Source organism: Cervus elaphus, chromosome 23 (assembly GCF_910594005.1).
Source record: "Cervus elaphus chromosome 23, mCerEla1.1, whole genome shotgun sequence".
In the NCBI taxonomy this organism is placed as follows: domain Eukaryota; kingdom Metazoa; phylum Chordata; class Mammalia; order Artiodactyla; family Cervidae; genus Cervus; species Cervus elaphus.
Window position 1 is genome coordinate 56,869,641 of NC_057837.1, and position 27,493 is coordinate 56,897,133.

At 44.4% G+C, this 27,493-nt stretch overlaps 1 protein-coding gene across 1 annotated transcript in view; it reads right to left on the bottom strand.

The window, feature by feature from the left end:
• Positions 1–204: 204 nt before the first annotated feature.
• LOC122682021 (zinc finger protein 831-like) overlaps positions 205–27,493 on the bottom strand; it is a 43,643-nt gene continuing 16,354 nt past the window's right edge. Inside the window, exon 4 of the mRNA XM_043884693.1 lies at positions 205–383. Within this exon, the coding sequence (XP_043740628.1) occupies positions 361–383 (23 nt within the window). The 3' untranslated portion in view covers positions 205–360. The remainder of the gene's footprint in view (positions 384–27,493) is intronic.

Genomic DNA, 27,493 nt, shown 5'->3' on the forward strand with positions numbered 1-27,493 from the left:
CTAAATGCCCCAGGATCTGTTTAAAATGCCCGGAGAAAGGACAACTCATCTCATATGTAGAACTAAGGTCCAATAAAAGGAGATGAAAGAAGGGGGGGCAACCCAGAAACGTCAGCAGTTGTCATCGAAAATTTATTCAGGAAATCTTGACTTCTGTTTAAAATATGCTATTATTAAATTCAAATCAGAAAAAAAGAATACATGGCTTAAATTATCACGGAGTGAACCAACATAATGGTTTTGAAATAAAGCAGTTTACATGGTTTCTGTGAATGCTGACAGAAAAACAATGAGAAAATTGCATGAATATCCATCAAAAAATGAGGGCTAGAAGCATGAAGAGTGGTTCTCTTGGCTTTCTCAGTCAGACCCCTCGTGAAAATCTAAAAAAAGAAAAAAATGTCAGTGTGAGGAGAGCAGAAGAAAGACGTGAAGTGGACTGAACCCCAGAGGATGCTGGTACCCAGAGAGACAGGATGATGGCAGACTGCCAGGGAGAGAAATCATAAAGATGCTCACATCTCAGAAACTTTCTACCCCTTCAAGAAGTTTTCAACTTCTCTAGGCAAAAGCAACCTTCAAAATTTCTATCTTGAGAAATGATTAGTCTATCTGATCTCAAATATTTCTCTCCCACAGAGGAAAACAAGCCTGACCATTTTCCTTGCAGAATATCCTCCAACCCTGTATATTCACTGTGAGTGTCTGCCAAGTATACTTCATTATTATGAAAGTTCTCTCAGGGAAAGAAATCCATACCCAGCCTCTAATAAATACAAGAGGTAGGGAGGGCAGGAGGAGATGAAATAGCATGAGGGAGACGATAAAACTTAGGTTTTAGTGTAGAGATGTACCGTGTCTAGAAGGTCGAGGCTCGCCCCTGATTACAACTTCAGAGTGTATTTTCTTAGCCAGAACTGACAGATTTGATGCCACCTCCCGCACGAATTTCTTGAAAAGAAAATTAACCCCTTTCCTTCCAGGGCTTGGCTTGGAAAAGAAAGAAAGTGAAGGTGGCCTGTCATCACTGGTGGAGTAACACAGCCTGGAGGATGCCTGCCCCTGCCACTGACCTCATTTGGGGTCCGGGTGACTTGCTGAGTAGCTTCGGGCCACAGGAGGCAAAGCCTTATCCAGGGGAAGGAGCCAGAAGGCAAAGATGGACAGAAACACAAAGGGAAGGAGAGAAAGAGAGAGACAGCAAAAAGGACCAATTGCCGGGAAAGTGGGGAGATCCATGTGCCCAGGTGACCCAGAACAGGTGATCTGACCAGCTGATCCTGAACCAGCCTCTTCAGAGGTAACAGGTTAGGAGTCTGAACAACAGACAGCCCAGAAGCCAACCCGTCTGCAAGTAAAGGTGGTGCCCTGTGCCCCCTCAGCCCGGGCATGGAGGACAGGGCACCATCACACCGATCAAGTTGCAGAAGTGGAATTAGATGTGAAAGAACGATCAGGTGTGTTTTCAAGTACATGGAGCCCCAGTCCTGCAGGATGGTGGAGGCCGGAAACGGTGGCCTGAGGACCTCGGGGAAAGATGAAACGGGATGCCGAGTTAAACGTGAACGTCAGGTCAACAATGGATCATTTGTAACATAAGTGTATCCTATTGCCATGCTTGTGGGCATACTTATGCTAATATATATAATACAGACATACGGATGTGAATATATGTGTGTGTGTGTTTGTGTGTGTGTGTATTTAGGGACTTCCCTGGTGGCACAGTGGTAAAGAATCCATCTCCCAATGCAGGAGATGTGGGTTTGATCCTTGGGTCAGGAAGATCCCCTGGAGGAAAAATGGTAACCCACTCCAGTAGTCTTGCCTGGGAAATCCCATGGACAGAGGAGCCTGGCAGGCTACAGTCCATGGGGTTGCAAAAGAGTTGGACATGACTTAGCAACTAAAAAAGAACAACAACAATATATACATAGTTCAACTGAAATTCAGCTTTAACTGGGTGCCTTATATTTGCATCTGCTAACTCTGTGCCCACCCCTACAGGGTGTGGGGAAGGGGATCTGACTGGGGACTGGCTGTGCAGAAATATTTCTCTCCCTAGATGAGGCCCCAAGGCAACCCATTTTCTACTGAAATCACCCTCCCCCACTGTCTTGCCCTCGATGGCAGACAATCGAGTGTGTGTTCCCTCATGACAAAAGTCCTCCGAGGGGAAGGAGGCTGTGCCCACCTGTGCTCATAAATTCACGGAGGGGAGATGAGAATGGATGCAAGAGTACAGGGTGAAGGATAAAATTCGAAATAGGTTTCAGTGTGGAAATGTACCCAATGGTTCTTCCCTTTTTTTTTTTATAGTTAACATCACTCCTCTGATGATAGGTTCTGGGTCTATTTTCTCAGTGAACATTCTCATGCACTTCCTATCAAATCTTTTCAATGAAAATAAAAGTAATTTACTTTTCCAATGATGTTTTGGTTTGAGTAGAGATGATAGTACTTGGTCTTTGGTCATGGCTCCAGGTTATCTTTGTTCTAGAAATAATAATTACATGATGCATCACAGGGACAGGATGGGGTGAATGGGGAGTCTTTAGGGCAGAGCTTGCAACCAGTGGTGGAACAGGGATGCAGAGGTGATCCTGGATATAACTGGGAGAGAGAAGCGGAATTCCTGTGGGTGAAAAGTCCAATGGTGGGAGCAGGTGTGGCATAACTTGACAAGGGAGAACCCAAGAGACCTCAGCCAGGTGATCAAGGTCAACATCAGTAACAGTGAATCATGTGATGGTATACCCCTGATAAGATGACAAGAAGGTCAATTCACCACCGGAGTCTGGCTCGCCAAACCCACCCCCCACCCAGTCTAACCGTGATAAAACCATGAGACAAACCCCAGTAGAGGGACACCCTCCACAACACGGAGCAAGAGTGCTCCTAATTGTCGAGGACATCGAATACAAGAAAAGTTGGAGATGCTGTCAGACACAAGAGGCACCTAAGAACCTTCTGGAAGTCCACACTTCTCTCCTTATTCTTCAGATCTTGGATCAGCGATGCAGCTTTTCCTCTGAGATGTGTCAGGAAAGCATTTTTCCCTCCTTGATAGGTCTTGAAGTAAAAAAAATATATGTATTTTTTCAATTCTTCCATTTCAAACCACTTTCTCTAACAGTATCCAGGGTATTGTGCTGTCTGCCCAAACTATGCAATTTGCAGAGCTCACTGAGCATGAAAATGTGGGCCCTTATTTAAAATGGTTAAGAACTTCAAGTCATACACTAGCCAAGATATGGAAGCACCAATAGATGAATGGATAAAATGCCCGTCATAGATGGATGAATGGATATTAAGATGTGGTATATTCATGCAGTGGAATATTACTCAGCCATAAAAAGAGTGAAATCTTGCCATCTGCAACAACATGGATGGACCTAGAGGGTATTGTGCTTAGTGAATTAAGTCACACAAAAACAAATACTACATGATATCACCTACATGTGGAATCTAAAGAAAACCATGAACAAACATCACCAAACAGAAACAGAATCATAGATACAGAGGACAGGGATGGGGGGAACAAAGAAATAGGTGAGGGAGATAACGAGGTACCAACTTCCAGCTACAAACTAAATGAGTCATGATAGGAGATGTACAGTGTGGGGAACACAGTTAATAATTATGTGAAATCTTTGTATGGGGACAGATGGTAACTAGACTTATCATGATCGTTTTGAAATGCATAGAAATATTGAATCACTATGTTGTATAATGGGAACTAACATAGTGTTGGACATCAATTATACTTCAAAAATAAACTCATAGGAAAAGGGATCAGTTTTGTGGTAACCAGAGGCAGAGGATGGAAGGAGGGGGAGTTAGATGAAGATGGTCAGAAGGTACAACCTTCCAGTTATAAAATACTAAGGATGTAATGTACAACGTGATAAATATAATGAACACTGCTCTCTGTTATATACGAAGAGTTCTCTTCACAAGGAAAGAATATTTTTTGATTTCTTAAATTTTGTATCTCTGTGAGAGGATGGATGTTTGCTAAACTTATTGTGATCTTTTCATAATGTGTAAGTCAACTCCTGATGCTGCGTACCTTAAACTGATACAGTGCTATGTGTCAGTTGTATCTCAATAAAACTGGAAGGAAGAAAGAATTTCAAGTCAGCCCAGCAGAGCAAGCATGGTGCCATCTGAGTTTGGCCCTGTGAGCTGTCAGTTCCCAGACACACTAGGGTTTCCCTTAGCAGGTATTGACTGCTGTGGAAGAAGCCCATCTTCACATCAACAAGGAAAAGAACCAACAGAACAATTCTACAAGGACAGAAAGAGCTGAGGAAGGGAGCTTTTGTAAAAAGGCATTATGTGGACTGAGGTGAGACTGTGTTTCAAATCGAGGAACACACCTTTGTGTGTTGTTAATCCCCAAAGGACCCTGAGACCCCCCTGACCCCTGGCTGACCTTTCTTCTCAGGGAGGAACCCAAAGTCCACAATGGGGAGGGAGGGATTCTGTGTGAAGGAGAGGCTCTGTTGGGTTGTTTTCTCTTTTATTCGTTTTCAGAAGGTCTGGAGGGGGTGGGGGTTGTCTTACACACACACACACACACACACACACGCATACAAGGATTAATTTTTCAACAATGGACACATGATGAAGGCAGTTGTCAGTTTCATTGGGAAAATTGGAAAGGCCTCGAGAGAATTCTTCAAAGTCTGTCCCCAATTCCTGCCATGTGTTTGGGATAAAGCACAGGTAGGCTTTAGGTTTGATAAATAAAACTGTCATCCAACCACAGTCCCTGTGTTTATGGAGTTGTATATGGGTGTGTTCAGTAATGATCCACTCGTTGTGGCCCCCCTGGACTGTAGCCCGCCAGGCTCCTCTGTCCATGGAATTCTCCAGTCAAGAATACTGGAGTGGGTTGCCATTTCCTTCTAGAGGGAATCTTCCCGACTCAGGGATCGAACTCGCATCTCTGGCCCTGGCAAGCAGATTCTTTCCCATCTGAGCCACCAGGGAAGCCTGTTTATGGAGTTGTAGGTTCTTTAACAGATGCAGCAGAGTTCCCCTGGATTCTGGCAAGGCCACCTGCACCCTTGCTACTCAAACTCCCCCCAGCCTTGTACCCAGAGCAGCAAAAAGGCAGACATGGGGAGGAGACCACTGGCCACCATGGCGAACCTGTGAGGCACAAAGCCAGCCGTCTGGGGCGGTTACTGAGTCAGCCAGGAGCTGGAAGGATTTACGCATCTCCACACACAGATGCCTTCCCTCTGTGCTGCCGTATCCTCGTCTGCGCAGTGCGAGGAACCTGGCACTGCCTATTGGAGTGCTTGAGTTAGATGAGTGGGTACCACACGCACCATGCTCAGGACCTGGGATAAAACTCAGGTCTGTGTTGTTATCTTAGTCATTAATTTGTGGTCTATAGCCCATCTCCCCCTACCTAGAACATCGGCTCCAGGAGGGAGGTGACCTGACCTGCATCAATGGTCCCCGTTATTCCAGCACCTAAACAGCTGATAGTGAAGAGCACATATTAGCTGCTTGATAAATACCCTTGGAATGAGCTTACAGAGCGCAACCTCATCGGCCTGACTCTGAAACAGGCCAGATGCTGCTTTTTGCCTTCATTCCTCCAAATGGCAGCTCTCACTCCGACACGGAGGTTTCTTGCCTTTTGTAACTATAGATGCATCTCCAGGGAGAGGTTCTGCAAGGGTTAATATGTGTGCAGCATCTTAGCGTCTCAGGCAGGGGTCCCAGGGCGCATCCCCAGTTGGTCAGGCTTTAGAGAAAAATTCTTTTTCTGATGAATTCACAGCAGTCCTTCCATGCCACCCCCATGAATGAGATCAGTAATGATTTGACTCTGCTCCACTATTCCCACTGATTATAATCATATTTAAAAACCCTGATCATTTTTTTTAAAAACTGCATTTAATGTCAATTTGCATTCATCAAGAATTTTTTTTTCTTTAAAGGGGTTGTTCCCTTTAAAAGCGCCATATGAATTTTGAAGGTAATGGGCTCTGAGCCTGAAGGTAATCTGAAGAAGAAGATTAAAGGTGACCAAAATTTTCAACCCTGTTTTCCTCAGGAAGAGAAACAAAACCTTGAAACTTACAAGCCAGCTCACGTTTCCGCATTCCACACAGCTTCCACCCTCTCTGTTCCATCGAAATTAATTTTCTTGTCAGGGATACATAGATATAACCACGAGCTCTCCCTGGTTGATGAGTGGGGGGCCGGGGGGTGGGTACCAGGAAGAAACAGTAGGATACATGTAGATAATGGGACACCCTCACGCAGTTATGACAGTTTGATGTCTTGTTCTGGGTAAATAACAGCAAGGTGTTTTTCCTACTCTTATTACCGTAGCTCACCATATAATTTGAGATTCCTTCAGTGGGCGACGTTGAAAAAGCTGCAAGGACCTAACGGAAGAGAAAGGATGAAGCCAGGCACTGTTAGATGTAGGCTCTGGAATTGTGGGGACCTAGGAGGCAACCTGGTTCCTTGTTTGGCCATTGCAGGGGTGGAGGGAGCATGCCAAAGGGATTCAAAGCAGAAGCACATGAGGCTGAAAGAACTGGGGGAGGAGATATACCCCCGAGCTTGTCAGCATGAACACGGGGGTTTAGTAACAAGATTCTTGAAGTGGTATCACTTGCTCTCTGGAGATAAACAAACAAAAATATGTTTTTTCTCAAACTAGAATTTTAAAGTTCTGTCATTTTTTTTTTTAACTTGTGATGGAGAGTAGGATAAGGAATAAGATGTCACTGCTGCCCAGAGAGACGAGCTCAGGCACAGAGAGAAAATCTTAGCACATACACAGCACCTGGAGAATGGCATTCCTGGCATGAATATTAATTGAATTTAAAGTTTGGACTTTTACCCCATCTATATCTCTAGCCCTTGTGGCAGAGCCTGAGAATTGCCTCCTTATTTATGATCCTTTTTCTCAGCAACGAAAACCCACTTTCTGGATGGGGTGTGCTGCTCTGCTAAAAACTACATTTTCCAGTTTTTCTTGCAGCCAAGTATGACTAGGTAGCTAAATGTTGGGCAAAGAGATGTGAGAGGATATGATATATGCAATTTCCAAGGCAGGCCCTTGAAGGAAGGGCTGGTCCCCTTTCATTCCTCCTTTACCTTTCTAGTAGCTGGAGTGCACACTTGATGGCAGGTGCTGAAGAAGCCATCCTAGACTACAAAACAAGAAAAGCAAAGAGACAGGGCGAGCAGAGCAACAGGACAAGAGGAGCCTGGGTCCCTGCCATGAAACCACCATCCTAGATTGTCCTAGTCACACACAATAGTTATTTGTGAGAGGAATAAAACTTTTCATATCCTTTTAAATTCAGTTATTTTCATTTTTCAAGAGAAAAGCCAAAGCTTTATCATACTTAGTACCATGGTGATGAGAAATGTTTTACTGTAGGAGTCTAATAAACTTTAGACTATTACCGAAATTTTGGTTAGAGAGTGTGTGCGTGCTCAGTCATGTCCAGCTCTTTGCGACCCCATGGGGGACAGCCCTCCAGGCTCCTCTGTCCGTGGGATTCTCCAGGCAAGAATACTTGAGTGGGTTGCTATTTCCTTCTCCAGGGGATCTTCCTGACCCAGGGATCGAACCCATGTCTTCTGTGTCTCCTGCATTGGTAGGCAGATTCCTTACCACTGAGCCACCTGGCAAGCCCTAAACTTTGGTTATCCATACAATCTTGATAAATTTGGTTTGTTGACCAACAAGTATTAAGCCTTCACCAGTTTTTTCATATCTACAAACTATCTGGGATCAGCAAACTATAGCCTGCAGACCAATCCTGACCCTCTGTCTACTTTTATAAAGTTTTTTTGAAACACAGCCATGCCCATTCATTTACATGTCTGTGGCCATCTTCTCCCTAACATGTCAATGTTGAGTTGTTGCAACAGAGACTATATGGTCAGCAATGTTAATGAAACATATATTATCTGACCTTTACAGAGAAAGGTCAGCCCCACCACCAGCCCCACTCTCCCTGCTTATAGCCAACCAACCTCCAGGATGTGAGTGATGCCATCCTAGATCGGCCAGTCTCAGCCATTCCCACAATGACCCCACAGATGCATGACCAAACCCAGCAAGACTTGAGTGTCAGTTCAGCCGAACCTGACAGCCCACTTACCCAGAGACTCATGAGAAAGAATAAATACTCATAAACTACTGAGTTTGGGGGTGTTTTGTTACACAGCAGTAGCTAATACATCACAGGTAAACCTATGTTTGACATAGATACTGCTGTATAGTAAATACACGTGTCATTACCTTTGATACAAGAGATATGTATTTATGATGACTAATATGCATATTTGGGGATGATACAAATTCCTTCAGAATATTTGTTTATAAATATTGGATGTAAATATATTACATTTGGGGACGTCCAATGATAACTAATGAGATTGGGAACAAGAAGCACAACATTTTATAACCTTGGTCTAGTGGCAGACTGCCTACATGTTTTAGCACTTGCTTGCTGTATAATCTTATTTCTGCATCTTTAAAATGAGTGTAGGAGAGTATAATTATGGTTGATTTGCATTGTTGTATGGCAGAAACCAACACATTGTAAAAATTAAGAAACAAAAAACATTTTAATGAGTATAATTTTAGCACTTTTGTATTTCCATCAAGAATTTTACAAGGGATCATAAAAGGGCTCAGAATAGTGACTAGTGATGGGGACCACCCATCAATATTAGCTAAGAGTATTCCTATTGTGGTTCTTATTAGATAATACACTGCAGACAAATTATAATATGGCTGAGCAATGAATAGACTTGAAGTTTGAGAATAAAAATGTTTACAATAAAAGACTTTGAAATGAATGACTTTTTAAAATAATGCATGTTAGTCCCTCAATTGTGTCCGACTCTTTGCGACTCCACGGATGTAACCCAGCAGGCTCCTCTGTCCCTGGGATTCTCCAGGCAATAATACTGGAATGGATTGCCATTCCCTTCTCCAGAGGTTCTTTCCAACCCACGTCTCCTGGATTGGAGGCAGATTCTTTGCCATTTGAGCTACAGGGAAGTCCTTTTAAAAATAAGGCATGGGCTTTGAAAACAAACTTATGTTTGACAAAGAGGAGACTTGATGGGGGGGAGGGATAAATCAAGAGTTTGGGATTAACATATACACACCACTATATATAAAATAATCAACAAGAACCACTGTATAGCACAGGAAACTCTACTCAATATTCTATAAGAGCCTATATGGGAAAAGAATCTGAAACAGAATGGATATACATATATGTAAACTGAATCACTTGGTTTCGAAAAGGTGATGGGAGGGAGGACCTTGAATACACATTTAGTCATTTTTCCTGGGTGGTTAGGACACAGTTATAAGCGTTGGGTGTTGTTGCAAACAAGTCCCTTGAAGACTGCTTTAAAAAGCAAAATAGGATGTGTTTATTTGGTGGAAATTTCGAACAGGCACCTACCTGAGAAGTGAAAGCGACTGTCCTAATGTTATGTAAATGGGTGCTCACGCGGTGGATAAATTTCTACGATGGCATTGTGCTCAGATTCTAAAAGTACTAAATCTCAAAGAGCTGGGTTGAAAGTGAAGATGCTGTGCTCGGAAATCTCTATTAGGTGACTCAAACCAGGGGCTCTGGCGATGACAAAAGCCATCTCAAAGATTCATGCTACAAGTTCAGCTAGAATGGCTTTGTGAAATATGAGTAGAAAACATAATGTCCCTACACCGATCTTTTATGTAATGTGTGATTTAAAGGACTGTGTGCAACTAGCTGAATACATAAAACACTACAAGGAGAAGTTTGCTTACTTCATATCCATCTTGAGGTTGTATTTCAGGTTGGTCCAAAGACTCCTTTGGATCTTTGTGTTGAGAAAATAGGAGATAGCCTTGTTGTTCAGTTGCTAAGTTGTGTCTGACTCTTTGTGACCTGCTGGATGACAGCATGCCAGGCTCCTTTGTCCTTCAGTATCTCCCCGAGTTGGCTCAAATTCATGTCCATTGAGTCAATGACGCTATCAAACCATATTATCCTCTACCACCCCCTTCTCCTTTTGCCTTATATTGAGGCAAAAGTGGTAAACATTAATAGCTGTGATTCACGATTTCTAGATAGTCGGTGTCTTGCGCTCTTGTGTAACTGACTTATTGAGAAGTCAGTTACGGAAGAAACTTGAAAAGAGTGAAAGAAGTCAGAAGTTTAGACAACAAGGATTTGGGGAGATGGCCACAGGGAGATCTGGAGAACAAACCATAATCACAAAACTCATTCTTCCTGAAGGCAAAAAGCCTGAGTGGTCCTGTCCCTCCATCAATCAATCAATCAGGAGCTGTGGACCAGCCTCCAGCAACTGTGTGTATGTTCAGTTCAGTTCAGTCGCTCAGTCACGTCCAACTCTTTGTGACCCCATGGACTGCAGCACGCCAGGCCTCCCTGTCCATCACCAACTCCTGGAGTTTACTCAAACACATGTCCATTGAGTTGGTGATGCCATCCAACCATCTCATCCTCTGTCGTCCCCTTCTCCTCCCGCCTTCAATCTTTCCCAGCATCAGGGTATTTTCCAATGAGTCAGTTCTTCGCATCAGGTGGCCAAAGTATTGGAGATTCAGCTTTAGCATCAGTCCTTCCAATGAATATTCCAGACTGATTTCCTTTAGGATGGATTGGTTGGATCTCCTAGCTGTCCAAGGGACTCTCAAGAGTCTTCTCCAACACCACAGCTCAAAAGCATCAATTCTTGGGCGCTCAGCTTTCTTTACGGTCCAAGTCTCACATCCATACATGACTACATGTATGTTGGGGGAAAGTAATTCCCATCAATCAAGGGCCAATCCCTTGGAGAAGGTACAGATAAAGAGGGCAGCAGCCAGGACACAGGGATAATGGGCACCCAGCCTGAAAAGGGATCTGGGCAGGACACCAGTGGCTTTGACCAGAACTGTCACCCTATAGTACAGAGTGAAATGGTCTTGCTCTTTGCTCTCCTCTACCAGGAAACAACACTGGGCTGTGACAGACATAGAGAACAAATGTATGAATACCAAGGTGAAAGGTGGAAGGGGAGATGGGATAAATTGAAAGATTGAGATTGACATGTATACACTACTATGTTGATAGCATCACCAACTCATTGGATATGAATCTGAGCAAACTCTGGGAGACAATGAAGGACAGGGGAGCCTGGAGTGCTGCAGTCCACAGGCTCATAAAGAGTCAGACATGACTTAGAGACTGAACAGTAACAGTGATGTACAAGAGAGATAACTAATGAGAACCTATTGTAGAGCACAGGGAACCCCAATCATTGCTCTGTGGTGACCTAAATAGGAAGGAAATCCAAAAAAGAGGAGACGTATGTAGACATTTAGCTGATTGACTTTGCTATACAGAACAAACTGAGATAGCAGTGTAAAGGAACTACACTCCAATTTAAAGACAAATAAAAATCAGAACTAAAAGAGTGGGTTGTGATAAATATCTTCTGTTCCTTGATTTCAGCAGTCATTCCTCTACCTTCTCAGAACATCTCTTCTCAATATAAGTTGGCTGGTTTGTAACCAATCACCACTTCCCATCTCCAGGAGCAGGCAAATTCCACTCATTTGGACAAACAGAAGGCTCAGGGCTAGATACAGGACCCAAACCTCACTAAGTCAGAGTTGGTGCTGGACTTCAATTCAAATAGGACACTCCCTATTGCAATTGTTAAGAGGGTAGGATGCATGCCCGGGCCACCTCATGCCAGGGAACAAAGCGCCCCCCACCCCCCCACCCCCCACCCAAGAAGGCCAGCTCAGATAGGAAGAGGGATAAACAGAGCCCTGGTGATATTGCTTGAGTCTCTGGGCTTCTTGTTTCACAAGCAATTATGTGCTTAAATCTTTTTGAGTTGGATTTTGGTCCCATGCTACCAAGAATTATATCAATAAGCCATGACAAACTGTTTTCCTGACTGTTACAAACATTACTTACTTTCCTTCTGTCCCAGCAAAGGAGGTGGGTGGGTGCCATGGATATTCCTCCCCGCCCCGGCCCCCAGCCCCTTCCTAACCATATTCAAAGTGGGATTAAGAATTTACCAAACCTTGCCTAGTGACAGACTTAAAATTCAAAGCTTGATTGTCTGCTCCTAGTCTCTGGAAAACCATCCAACGTGGGGACACATCATGACTTCACTGAAAGGAGCCAGTCTCTTCTATAAAGAGACACTTCCAATAGACAGTGATTAATCTAGTTTCCCATTCTCCTAAGCAAAATAATAGAGAAATCATCATTTTCTTCCTTATCTAACTACGCAGATGACGGCTTCATGACTCCTCAAATTTATTGAGTAGCAAAACTGGAGGCAAAGAAGAAATATGTCCTCTGTCCTCAGAAGCATTGAAAGCCTCAAGCTGTCAGAACCAACGCGAGTCTTACTAAACGAGCTGCAGAAAATCCAGGAAGAGATGGGAAAGGTAAACAAACACAAACAAAACCCGAAAGAACTTCTTTCTCTTCAAGGAAACTTCCAGACTAAACAAGGATACGTGGATTTTCTTAGTTTTGATACAGGATGACTTAAGTCACTAAATAATGTTCCTCATTTCTTAATTTACAGAAAAATATGGATGCATTGAATCTATAATGAAATGTTACTTAAATGAATCCAACTTAATTGAAATTAAGCATCCTGGAATGTAGCATTTAAAATGTATAGCAAATAGAGATTAATAAGGGGAAAATGAAGAGCTTCCCCCCCTCCACTTATCAACATGCAGTATTCTGCTCTGCAGAATGAAAAGGGAAAGAAAAAAACAAACCATACAGACCCAGGAAGCAGTTTTAAAAGGAAAATAATTGCTTTCATATTAAAACATACAAAACGAATTTCTTTTGAACCACTAATGTGTGGATTTTAAAAAATCAATAGCATACTCTATTTAATCCATTCAAACAAAGATAAATGGGAATTCGTGTCTCTGGTTCTCGGTAGTCTTCTCTCTCATGCTTTTTGGAATCACTGTGCCATGTAATTTCTGTTGTTGTTTTGTCTATGACACTTGGAGAAGCTCAGGTCTCAACATTTTTGGAGACAAAGGGAGCTCAGTGAAATGGGCTTGGTTTACCCGTCAAACAATGTAACAGCACAGAAGTTGCTCCATCAGTGGCCCGTGAGTGCGTGGAGGGCCGAGTGAAGGAAGTGGGGCCGTCTGCAAAGAGCAACCAGCTCATCAATGCAGTAAAAGTAGATGGACACTGTGTTCAGGCCTCAGGGCAGAAGGGCACGCCAATCAGGGGGGGACACAGGAAATCCAGGAGGGGCTGGGCAGAGGGGAGGCCTCTCCTGGTACAGGAACACATGATAAGCCAGCCTGGCAGATGATGTCACCAAAACCAGGCCAGAAGCCAAGAAACACCTTGAAGCACCAAGGTTGAAAAGCATACACTTATCGGGAGGGGCCAGCGAGGGCTTCAGGGATGAGGAGGAGAAGACCCCCTTCCCGTGTCTCCGTGGTTGCCCACATGCATGCCCACATGCCATATTCCACTGTGGCTTCCTGGTGTGCATGGATTCAAAAGTGCCCCTCCCACATTCTCAGGGAAGGGGGAGGAAAAGGGGTGAGCACGCTGGCTTCAGCATGTAGGGGTGGGGGCTGACATAGGAGGCGGGGCAGCCTTCCCAAGCCCCCTGGCAGCTGGCAAAGCAAAGGTCTCAAAGCTCCTGACTATCCTGGGGCTCTGGCCAGTGTGTATGGATGCGTTGGTTTTTTCAAATGTGAATTCAGTCTTGTCATGTAAAAACTGGGAGATTTAACTTAGTGGAAAATTCTGGGTTTCTGGCTCCTTGGTAGAGAGAGATTAAAAGTCATGAGCTGGGATGCTCACTGTCAAATAAGATATTAAGCCCTGTTTTAAATGATAGATATAAGTGATATCTCAACAGCCCTACCAAATGGATACTGTCATTTGCCGCCGTGGAGTTACAGACGGGGAAACTGAGGTGCGGGTGCCGCTGAAACCAGCTTGAGGACACAGGACCGCAGCCTCCCTCCAAGCCGATCTGGGAGATGCTGTTCCACTGGTGCCCTGCTGGGCTGACTGCCGCAGGCTCGCTCCTTCCCTGCATCTCTGGGTTAGAACATTTGCTTCTTTTTTTTTTTTTTTTTTTTTTTTTAATATTTCTAACGTGTGCTTCTTAAAAACATGGCCAGCGCTGAAGGAGAACTGGTTTGTTTCCAAGCTGGGGAGGATAGAAAACACCTCACATACATGACACAGAAGACCGAAAAGTCCTGTTTGTTGTGCAAGGAGCCGGGAGTCTGCGTTTGCAGCAGAATCCTGTATGCTGCTCACATACCTTGGGACAGGGAGCCGGCAAAGGTCCTGCAGCCCACCCAAACCCCTGCCCCGCCCCGCTTAGTCCTTTATTTTACCCTCATCGTACCACTCTTCTTTTCTTCCCCTCTCCCTCCCTCCATCCTCGGCTGGGGCTTCTGCCTCCTCTCTTAGCATTGGTTTTTATTCTTGCACATCTGGGTGGCATTTATATAAGAAAAATGAGACGACAGGAAAGAGCCGGGGTCGCCTGCATGCTGAGACAGTGGCAAGGGCCACTTCTTGAGCAGGAGTGGTCATGCCTATTTCAAAAATGGGAGGTGGGGGGCTTCCTAAAATGAAAACCCTCCTCTCCCATGGCTGGGCTGTAGTCATCTAAATTCCAAAGAACAGAAAATAAATTCGTGCCAAGGGGTCCATTGGTATTCAGAGCAGCCCCCCTCCCTACGTGAGTCAGGGCCACACGGGACCCACAACTGGGCGAGATCATTGTCCCCCACAGAAGGACCCCGGATTTGGGCTTTCAGCAGGGCTCCCGGGCGGAAGGAGCCAGCCTCGCTGTCTGCTTCTCGGCGCTAGGGGGCGCCCTTGAAGCTTGGAAGACAATTTCCATCAAATAAAAAGTGCTTTTTTTTTTTCCCCCTTCAGTAATAAATTCACAGGGCTTGTTTTTTAACCCCCATCAGAGGTTAGAATAGTTTCATAAAAAAAGTTTTGGTAAATTCATGGGCAACTTTTGAGGTTATATGAGGTTGTTGTTTTAAAAAAAAAAAAAAGAGAAAAAGAGCAAGAGAAAAACAGCCTTTCTCTGTACTCATGTAAGACTCAGCATCACCGGGCGTGAGGGCGGACGGGAGGGGGGCTTCGGGCTTCTGTATTTTTCCACAAGGGTCCGCGCACAGGGGGGTTCTGGGGGGAGGGGTCCCTGCTGCCCACCAGCGCGGGGGGGGGGGGCAGGCCCCCCGGGGAGCAGAGTCCCAGCTCTCTTGATGCACCTGCTCGGGTGCCGCAGAGCCGCCCGCAGCCCCAGTGCTCATCAGAGGTGCCCACCCGCAGTCCTGGCGAGCGCGGGTCACCGCTCTTGCACTCCTTTCTTCCTGGCAGGGAGTCGAGAACAAAGCAAAAAAAGTTCCAGCCCCCATCTCCACCAACCCCAACTCTCGAGTAGGGGTTAAAAAGAATAAGAACTTTATCTCAGATTGATAAGAAAGGAGACAAGAGGAGGCAGAAGAAAAACAGCGCGGTTGAGAGGGGGCGTCGTACATTAACTATGATTCAGAGACTGAGATGCACTGAGTTCATTTTTCAATCTGCCTTTTGCGAAGGGGGAAAAAATCAGGAAATTATAGAAAATTGAGAAACAAACATCTCCGAGAGTGCTTTGCACCCGGGGGTGCTTAATGAACACTTAATAATTTCAAACGCGAGTACTTAGAGAAATAGCTTTTGTCCATTCCCGGCATGCCAGGTGCCTCGTAGCAAAAAGGGAGAGTTGAAATGACTGAAAATGATCGCTAATGTTTGTGTGGAGCGGGTGGGGCCACAAAAATTACTTCTTCGTGTCTCTGGAAGTTAGGGAAGTAAACAAGCAAAAATACAGAGTTTTAGCAAAAGAAAAAACCTTAGAATGGAACTTGCATTTCTTTTCCTCCATGTTTGAACTTGGGCAGGACTCCTAATTAGAATGGAGAATGGCCTTGACATTCCCCTGCTGACCCCAAGGGGCCATACTGAAAATTAGATGAAGAAATTCCAGTGCTCAAGCAGGAAGCAATGCTTGTTGGACCCGATTCCCCTGTGCTCCCTTGCCAGCATCCAACCTTGGGGTAAAGGCCACAGTGAATGCATTTATTTAGAGAAAGGCAGTGTCCCTAAGCAGAGCTCACAGTGCCAGGGAGGCGTGAGATGGGATGGGGCCAGAACCTGAAGGATTATTCAAATCCCTTAGTCCCCTCTACCTTTGGGGCCAGTCTCACTCAAAGACCATCTGTACCCAAGTGCATAAATTCATGTGCCCCTAAGCATCCACTGACTCCATACCACCTAGCTCCCCATCTGAATTTCACTGTTCCTTGATTCATCCCCTTGACCTGTAGAAGTCTTTCCCAGACTTGGGTAGAAGGATAACCCACAGCCCCCACTGTCAGCCAGGATAACCACTGTGACACCCACAAAGTCCTTTCAATGGGTGACACAGCCTCTTTCTAACTCACCATCTCATGTAGCTTGGGTATCATGTACCCTGGACAGATGAGTGGGCTATCTAAACTGGCCTCATGGGCTCTTCAAGTGCCAGGTTAGTGAGTCTCTGATACCTATGGACTCAGACATGGCCCCATTTTACAGATGAGGATCTGAGGGAAAGAGAAAGGATGCCCTTGGCCAAGGAAGTAGTAAGAAGAAAAGTCAGGACTTGAATTCTTCAGACTCCAGAAACAAAGTTTCTTGCCCTGCACTACTACTGGCTGAATGAGGGGCTGAAAGAGAGGGAGGAAGAAGGAGTATTTGGCATTTTTTAAATTATTTGGCTTTCCAAGGTCTATTGTAGGAAGCAACTGGGTAGGATGAAGTATCTGCCCTAAGAGGGTACCTGTAAAACTACAGACCAAAAAAAAAAAAAAAAAAAAAAACCTAGTTCTCAAATTCTAGTTAGAGGTTGAAACCCAACCTCTCTCAAGATTTAGTTAGGCAGGTGTTAAAGACGTATTAGCATCAAAAGGGGACTTTTTGTGATGTAATCAAGAGGCTTAGAAAGGAACTGAGATTGACCTTCTCATTGTGACTCAATGCAGTTGGTCTACATAACACTTAAAAGTTATTGACGCCATTCAGCCTCACTTTGCTACTAATCCCTTAATTAAAATTAACCCTAAAGGCTTGCCTGTCCCTCAAAGCAAAACAGCCTGGCCCCTCTGGAAGATCAGGTCCCAGGTGGAGGTGAGAGAGGAAAGACCCAACAAGGTGACCGGTACCCTCCATGGTTTTGTCCCCCATTGGTAGGTCTGTTAAAATCATCACTTCTCCTCTTGCTTCATCTTCTGATGCCATTTGTCTACCTGTCCTTCAACATAGAATATTCTAGAACAAGACTGTTTTTGAGGGTTCTACTGAGAAGAGGCTCCCCCAACTCCAAGGGGAGGACAGTCTCCAGAAAGCCCTCCCAAAGCAGAACAGTCTCCAGTTCAGGTTTGTGATCAAAGACATGTGACTCTTTTGTTTTGAAAGAAATGTTTTAACATAATACAGTTGATCTTTGCAAATCTCAGCCTCTTTAAATGACTCTATGGCCCTGACCTCTGGCCTCCCCAGTGGAGCCAGACACGAGTGCACTGCACACTCTTGTGCTTCCAACTTCTGATGGTGCAGAAGCCGGAATTCAGGATGTGTCGCTCCGTTTCTACAGGAATCTATTAGCAACTGCCAAGAGAAACACTTAGCATCTTAGATAAATAAGTAAATAGTAGTTAAGTGCTGCGTGCCTCTACTTCCAGCAGTTTACTGTGGATAGCAAAGGTTCTTTATGGTCTAAGGGGGAGAAGAAGGGATGGTGCAGTGACAGGCTGCTGGTCTCTGTAGGGGGCTGCGCTGCCCCTGCTGTGGGGGCCCGGATGGAGGGGCCACAGGGATGTGTGGCGGAAGCGCGGCCCCCTCCTGTTTTGTTCCTGTTTACGCTAGCCCACTCTCCCTTCCCCGCTCCAGCCGGCCCTGTCAGGATCCCTCATTTGGAAGCTTAATCATATCAGCGAGCTTACCGCATTGCATGTGTAATGACTTGTTTACCAGTCTGTGCCGGCTGCCTCTGCCAGACGGGGCTCTCCCTAAGGACAGGGGCCGTGTCGTGTTCTTGTTTGCTCTTCCTGCTCCCACACACTGCCTGGCACAGAGCGGGCCCAACTAATTGCCTACGAACTCTCATCTATTTCACAAAGGTGTCTCGGCCCACCAACTGGTCCCCAAGCTCCTTAGGAGAGTACTCATGGCATCTTCTGCTTCTCCCCACTCTAAGGGCATAACTCTGACACACAGAAGCTGAATCCCAGTCAACCATGAGTAAGAGGAGGTCTGGACATCTGGGCCCCTCTCTTGGGAAACTGTCTCTCCTCTACTCTTAAAGGTCCCAACCCATCCCTCCATACAAGGGCAGGTGTGTGACCTAGACCTGGTCACTCAAGTCCCCAGTGATTGGTTCCGGAGAGACACCTGCTCACAACTAGGCCACCCAGACTCAGTTTGGGGATCTGGGTTACAGAAAGGAGTCAAGCATATGTAGGCAAGGCAGGTCCAGAGGAACCAGTGATGATGCCCCAGGAGAAGATCCAAGAGATGGACAGAAACTGAGTCTGGGTAACATCATTGGTACCCCTAGATCCAGCCAAGCCTGAAGCCCCTTTCTCTGTTCCCTGAGATAACATTTCTGTCTGGGCCAATTTAAATTGAGTCTCTTTCCTCACAACCCAAAGATACAGGCATCCACTGCTGGTCGCGGCATTTCAGAATAAGATAAGCATGGCATCTGTTTGGGGATAATCAAAGCTGGCAAAAAGAAACATTGCTATCATATTCTCTGCAAGCCTTCTCATTTTATTCGGGGAGTCTGGACTGTGGCCCCAGATCCCACACTAAACCAGAGAAGGCTGAGACATTCATCTCTCCAGCTTCTGTCCATAATGAGGGATGAAGATGCCACTCAGGTTTTGACTAAAGCCTCACATATTGCTGTTTGCTCGGTCGAGTTCCCAGGCGGCCTGAACATTCTGGGAGGTAGCTGAGTAATGCTCAGAGCTCAGCAGCCTGCAAATCAATTAATCTCTTCTGCAAATTGCTCACCAGGTCTAATGAATTGGCTCGGCACAGAGGAAGTCCTGTGTGGCCTTGTGTCCTCTGCAGTGACGGACTTCTCTCAGAGAGACGGAGACATCGTGCCTCAGCCGAGGAACAAATCTATTAATATTTGGAGAGAACATCAAATTGTACCCAGTGGACTTAAAGTTTGGTCAAGAGAAACTCACTTCTCTGTGATTTCAAAACAAGATAGTCTATTCATCCCTCCATGTTTTTTTCCACCGGATTCTGCCAGCCTTCCTCATGGTCTGTCTGGCTGTGGACCCCTCTCCCCGCAGTGAGATGCAAGGTTGGGGTGGACAGGCCCTCCTGATGACAGGCTTTCCAGTTAGCATCTGTTACACATCTTGGGATTTTTTTTTTTTTTAAGCTTAATAAGATCAAAGAAGGAAAAGGTACTCTAATATGGTACTGATGGGAATGTGAAATAGAAAGCAACTTGGAAATATCTACTAAAAACGTGCAACATAACTAAACTACAGTGAGGTATCACCTCACACAGGTCAGAATGGCCATTATCAGAAAGTCTACAAACAATAAATGCTGGAGGGGGTGTGAAGAAAAGGAAACCCTCCTCCATGTAAATTGGGGCAGCCATTCTAGAGAACATGGGCTTCCCTGGCGGCTCAGGTGGTAAAGAATCTTCCTAAAGTGCAGGAGACCCAAGTTCAACCCCTAGGTCAGGAAGATCCCCTGGAGAAGGAAATGGCAACCACTCCAGTATTCTTGCCTAGAGAATTCCACGGACAGAGGAGCCTGGCAGGCTACAATCCGTGGGGTTGCGAAGAGTTGGACATGACTGTGTGCTAACTCTTTCACTTTCAGTATAGAGAACAGTATGGAAGTTCCTCAAAACACTAAAAATAGAGCTACCATATGATCCTGCAATCCCATGCCTGGGCACATACCTGGAGAAAATAATTCAAAGAAATACATGCACCCCAATGTTCACTGCAACACTTACTTACAATAGCCAAGACATGGAAGGAAACTAAATGTCCATCAATAGATGAATGGATAAAGAAGATGTGGTATATATATACACACTGGAATATTACTTAGCCATAAAAAAGAATGAAATAATGCCATTTGCAGCAACATGGATGGACCTAAAGATTATCCTACAAAGTGAAATAAGTCAGACAAAGACAAACATCATACAATATCATGTATATGTGGAATCTAAAACAATGATACAAATGAACTTATTTACAAAAGAGAAACAGACTCACAGACATAGAAAACAAACCTTCAGTTACCAAAGGGGAAAGAGAGGGGAGGGGTAAATAAGGAGGTTGTATATACACTACTATACGTAAGTAGATAATCAACAAGGACCTACTGTATAACACAGGGAACTCTACTTAATACTCTGTAATAACTTATGGAAAAAGAATCTGAGAAAGAATGGATACATATATCCCTTATATATATGTATAACAGAATTACTTTGCTATATACCAGAAATTAACACATTATAAATCAACTATATTCCAATATAAAATAAAGTATTTAAATGTGCAACATAACAAAGACTCAGCAATTCTTCTTGGGTCTTCCCTAGAGAAACCCCCTACCTGGGCCTGGGAGTCATGGACAGTGGGTCCATGTGACGTACTGGCAAAGATGAACTATTCATTGTTAAGAGAATGACTGCCTAAAGTCACAGCAGCCCCACCCAGAAAGACTCCATCCCTATTTACAAGGTTGAGATCGCTCTGTATGTATTAACAGTATGGGAAGAAGACAAAATGATGTTGATTAAACAAGGCAAGTTGCACAATGAGATAGTCAGTGTTGTACAATTTCTATTACACACACACACACACACACACACAGAAACAACAATCTGGCAGGTGCCTTCCTAATCCCAAGCTGTAGTTTTATCTTGGGGCGGGGGGGAGCATGGGGAATGGGGGTGGTGGTCAAAGCGAACATGAGCCTTATTACCATAATTGAATGTGTTAAAAGATGTATGATTCATCATTACTCACATAATTAAAAACTAAACTTTTCTGTTCCTCTAGGTGGAGCATCCCTGTTTTCCAAGTTCATTTTCAACACAAACCTGCCCAACTTGTTTCAGTAACTTTCTCATCTGCCTCCTAGTGTCCACTCTACCTGCTCCAATCATTTCTTCACATTCACCTACAATGGATGGTCTGCCCTCTGCCCTCCTCATCCTTCAATGGCCCCTCACTGTCCTCAGGAGAAGGATGAGTCCCCACCCAGGTCTCAGATGCTCCTGGTCCCTCCATCTCCTCTCTCTGCACCCTGGGCATTTCCCATCACCCCTCCTTTGGTCACAGAAGGCTCGGGGTGAGCATCTCAGACTTATAAATGCAGAGTTTGAACCTGCCTAGGACACCCCTGATACCACTAAGCTCCCACCCCCATGAGGCAGAAAAGATTCGCTCTTCAAGAACGGTCTTTGCAGAATGTTGGTCCACAGCTTCTACAGCCCAACTCTGATGAACATAGAGTTTAAATTGATACAGGCGAAGGCCGTACAAGAGTTGAGGAAATTCTAGCTAAGACAGCAGAAGCCAACGGGATGTTATTGACAGAGGAAAGCCGATAGGACAGCACAAGAAAGTCCCAGGGAGGGACTCGGACCCACAGTGCGGGGTGAGTCACAAGCTTAGCATTAAATAAAATGGAATCACCCAGTGAAAAGGTTGTTCTCCCTAGAACCCCTCTGATCAAGGAGATAAAGTCCCAACTGGATGCTAATGTATCTCTAACGTCTCCTTAAGTCTTCCAGGTCACTTTTTAAGCAAAGAGAGTGTATATAGGGCTCTCGCCCACAGCCATCTAGACAGAATTTATTTGCCAGGGAAACATGTTCATATTGTTTTCTTTCTATAAAGTTCTCTTAATGGCATGTCATACTGGCTTTCCATTTTCAACATTGATAAACAGTTTCTATTGAAAATAAATGAATTTATGGGTTTTGCCAGTGAGCTTAAGTGGATCACATAAGCAAATAATCACACAGGTGACATGCAGATGGGACATTTCTGAAGATGGTCCATGAATTACTGAATTTAGGAAATACCATGGACCCCCGATTCATCATCTGGGTGGCCCTGAGCAGGTCACTGGATGACTTAGAGACTCTGAGTCTCAGTTTCTCCCTCTGTAAAATGAAAATGAGTCATCTCAAGTCTGTTGGGGGGATTAGATGTGGGTGCAGCTCCTGAACTGAAAGTGCCTTCTGAGTTTAGTTATTGGGAGATTTCTCTAAAATCTCACTTTGAAATGTTACCCTGAATCTCACGGTGTTTACTGCCAGAAGCCACGCCAGCTGCAGGAAATTGCAAAACCAGAAACTCGATGGAGTTCTTATCGTTCAATAAAGCATCTCTCTCAATCAATATGACTTCAGATGTGTCATCTGGGCACAGGGCCACGCCGGGCCCCTCTTCAGCGTTCCAATTTTAGTCTGTGTACCGGCAGAAGCAGCACGGCTTCCAATGTGCCCAGCAAAAGCCCGAATAATTAACCTCAGCCACATCAGCGTTCTCCATTCAGTTCCACGAAATGCGTTTCTAAGGAAATATATAAGAACATTCTTTATACCAAAGAGTGTTTTAGTGTATCCGCACATCAGAGTACATAGAACAGGATTCAGTTAATGGAGCAGGTCCTTTTGACACAAAGGATTTCAATAATAAAAATAAATAAAAGCTGATATGTCATCTACTAGAGAGAAAGAAATGTGCACATAAACACAAAAACAGGACAAATCTCATTACAAGATTCTCTTTTGCAGCCCAGGGTCAATAACTGAGATATTAGGAAAAGGGTAATAGGCTGACTGCTGATGAGTTTTAAGCTCCTGGAGACTAGAATGTCCCACTTGAAATGCAGATAGAATTGAATGATGTTGAGTTCATCCTCGCTGCTCCCCATGTTCTGAAAAGTATTCTTTTCAGAGCGGTGACCTCATCAGGAGAAACACATCAGGAATTGTATAACCACAACAGAAGCGAATTGGCAGTGGCTTTTGCTCAGGTAGTGAGTGTCACCCACTTTGTATGGACGTGTGAGTTTTCAGTGACTTTTTCTAATGGAAAAATAACACTCCAATGTGAGAAGGCAAATGCGCAAGCGGGCACACAACACAAACCTGCAAAGCTTCCTTTGCTAAGTCCCTAAGACCCTAACCTGGGAAACAAACAGATCATTTTCATGACAAGGCTTAGTAGTGAACTTGCCCTTTAGGTACAAAAGATGGTCTTTCACTGACGTCAATTACATGGAATAATCACAAAATGGAAAACAACTCCCCCGGTTCTTCAAATGGCACCAGGCAGATAGGTGCCCAGGTGAGAAGAGAAACCGCCCTAGCAGGGACCTATCGCACATTTAACCTAAACCCTGATTTCTGAAACACTACCTCCCACACCACGCAGAAGACAGAACTCCAGTATCTTAGTTAATCCCCCAACAAGCCAAGCCATTAAGATGTCGTCACAACTTCAGACACTTAACGCAGAAACTAAACGGCATACACCTCATGGCCAAGCAGGGACATTTGAAAATTCCTCTCTAGAAATTGCTGTTTGTTGTCAGGGCAACCTAGATGGATGGATTGCCTTTTTGCTTACCCTTCTTGCCCTCAGTGGTTGTCAAACATGTTATGCATAAGAACCTCTGCTCAAAGTTGTAGACACCATTCCTATTCTTATGCTTGATAAGTGTCTGGTAAGTCAAGGCTACTTGAAATCTACAAAGAAACTTCCAGGTCCCCTCACCCCTTTGCTGGAAACTTGGATGGTGGATCACTGAATTTAGTTTTTAAACAAGTTCACGCAACATCACTAATTATTAGAATAATGCAAACTGAAACTACAATGAGAAATCACTTCATACCATTCAGAATGACCATCATCAAAAAGTCTACAAATAATAAATGTTAGAGAGAGTGTGGAGAAAAGGAAACCCTCCTACACTGTTGGTGGGTATGTAAATTGATGTAGCCACTATGGAGAACAGTATGGAGGTTCCCTGAAAAACTAAAAATAGAGCTACCATATGACCCAGCAATCCCACTTCTGGGCATGTAGCCAAAGAAAAACCATAGTTCAAAAGATACATATACCCCAGTGTTCACTGCATCACCGTTTACAGTAACTAAGACATGGAAACAACTAAATGTCCATCAGTAGATGAATGGATAAAGAAGATGTGGTGTGTGTGTTTGTGTGTGTGTGTGTGTGTGTGTGTACAATGAAATACTATGGGACCGTGAAAGAGAATGAAATGTTACTATTTGTAGCAACATGGATACAACTAGAGATTATCATACTAAGTGAAGTATGTAAAAAAGAGAAAGACAAATAAATGCCCAATCATATCACCTACATTTGGAATCTAAAATATGACACAAATGAACCTATCTGTGAAACAGAAACAAAATCAGGGACTTAGAGGATAGCCTAGTGGTTGCCAAGTGGGAGGAGAGAGAGTTGGATTGGAAGTCTGGGGTTAGCAGATGCAAGCTATTACATATAGAATGGATGAACAACAAGGTCCTACTGTATAGCACATGGAACTGTATTCAACAGCCTGTGATAAACCATAATAGAAAGGAATATGAAAAAATTTTAAGTAAATTAAAAGTATGTGACATTCACACCAAGAGAAGGAAATAATGCCATTTGCAGCGACATGGATGGACCTGGAGATTATCATACAAGGCGAAGTAAGTCAGACAGAGAAAGACAAAGATCATGTGATACCAGATACCACTTATATGTGGAAGCTAAAAAAATAAAAAGATACAAGTAAGCTTACTAATATTTATAAAAGAGAAACAGATTCACAGACAAACAGATTCACATTCACGGCTACCAAAGGGGAAAGATGAGGGGGAGGGATAAACTAGGAGTTTGAGATTGACATAGACACACGACTATATTTAAAACAAATAACCAACAAGGACCTCCTATACGGCACAGGAGACTCTGCTCAATATACTATAATAACCTAAATGGGAAAAGAATTTGAAAAGAATAGATATATGTATACGTATAACAGAATCACTTGGCTATCTATACACCTGAAACTCACACAACATTGTAAATCAACTATATGCATGCTAAGTCACTTCAGTCGTGTCTGACTCTTTGCAACCATATGCATTGTATAGTCCAATATAAAATAAAAATTGAAAAAAAATTAAATTCAGTGGTGTTGGAAAGTCAAAAAAATAAAAATAAAAAGTTCAGTTCTCAGAAGAGTCTCAAAGATGCCAATCATCATAAAATCTTATAAATTAGGTCTCCATCCTTCATAACTCCTCTGGCCTTCTGCTTGCAGAAGACTTCACTGCCAAGCCATCTGTTAATTCGAATGATTAGTCCCAAGTTATTGGAATGGTTCAAAGAGGGAAATTAAGCATCCTTTTAAAAAATATTTTTCAAAAACATCCTCTCTCTCATCTTCATAAATTATCGACAGGAAGATTCTCCAAAAATAAAGAGTAGAAAGAATGCATAACAACATCTTATTTCAGCGCCTGGACACAAGTATTCCTGGCCACTTCTTTGAAAATGTTTTGCTGATTTAACTGACCTTCAAGAATGAGGGTCCAAGGTTTTCCCAGATTTTAATTGGGAAATTCCACCCTGTGCCCCCATCAAAAAATTACTCTCCATTTCGTTCTTGGGTTTCAAATTCCCCCATGTTATAGCCCCTCAGTTCACCCCAAACAAATCACCCTATCATTGTCATGCTGAGGAAACCAGGTCCTCCCCCCTCAAAAATATACAGTTTTGCACGCACTCGCAAAGTCGTGTATGTGCGTGCACACACACACACACACACACACACACACACAGAATGGGGTCAGCTCCCTCACCAAGAAGCCAGCTCTGATCTCTCTAACCAGGACCTGCCAGGTCAAAGAAGACAAGAAAGTTGTTTGTAAATCGTGGGTGACCAAGGCCTATCTCTAGGTTCCTTTGAAGTTATTAATGGCACTCCATCTTCAGACACCCAACACTTTCAGAGTGTCTGTCACTCTGCTGTGAAATATTGGCTTTGGGAGGTGGTGGCAATAAGCTGAGGTCCTTTGATTCCCAGGGGGTGTTTATTTTAATGCATTCCACCCCACCTCCAACGCAATGGTGTCCATAATGGCCCATCCACCCCAGGCTTGCTGGTTTATCCGACCCCACCTCCCTGCTCCATCTTTGACACTTCAATCAGGAACGAGAGGTGATTAATATTCCCTGGGGCCAATGCTTAGACCACACCCCACAGACTCCCACTGCCCTTAATGGACACACTCCATGTGCTTTGCTATCATAGGGGAGGAAACCCTTTGAAAATGGGCACCTGTGACCCAGACCTCTGGCTCAACTGACTGTTCCAACAACAAACATGAAAACACAGTCATCTGCTGTTACCACCTGGTCTGCTGCTGCCACATTATTACCTATGTGGGGGTGGAAGGGGACTACATTCCCAGGGGGCTTTGCACTGCGTTTGGCCTCCCAATCTTAGCTCCACATTTAGATTTTGTTTCTGATTTTTCTTTTCTGTGTGGGGCTGGTTTTCTCCCCCATTCACTGGATTTTAGTAGAACAGGCTGGTGGTGAGATCAGAAAGCTACCGAGTGTAATGCTGTCAACATGGACTGGCAGAGCTGGTCCCTGAGGCCGAGAGAAGCTTTTGAAGGGAAGACAGGATGAGGAGAACCATTCAAGATCAGAGACTTTTTCCAGCTGGCCTCTCCACTAGAACTGAGGCCCCTGGGTCACCGTGAGCACAAAGGATCTTAGGAAGAAGCGACCACTTCCATTGGAAGACATATGGAAGATGCCCCCACCCCCTCAGGAGGAGAGAAGAGCTCCCTGCTTTGGACTGACAGTCCCACAGTCACAGCAGAGGGCTGGACCCACAGGTGGTGACTGCGTTTCAACCTGCACGGCCACATGTGGAGCCCTGCCTGCCCTCGTCCAGACTGCCACCAGGTCTTTTTCCCAAAGAGAAGCTAAGGGGGTCCCCTAACCCAGCACACCAGTCTCAGGATTGAAGCTCACTTGGACCACACGCCTGCAGGTGTGAATATGTCCTACTGGGAGGTGGGCTGCATGATCCTGTTTTAATGAATACATATTGATTTAGGTTTATAGCAAAACTTTCCTGCCAAAGCCATTTGCACACAAGGAGAGCACAGATGATGAGTGTCCATGCATGCCACTGCCTTTTCCACTTAGAAACACATTTTGAGGTCCCTTCTGTTGGTTCTTGGACCGGGGGGAAATTGATGAGGTGGTTCATCATTGAATTGTGCCTGT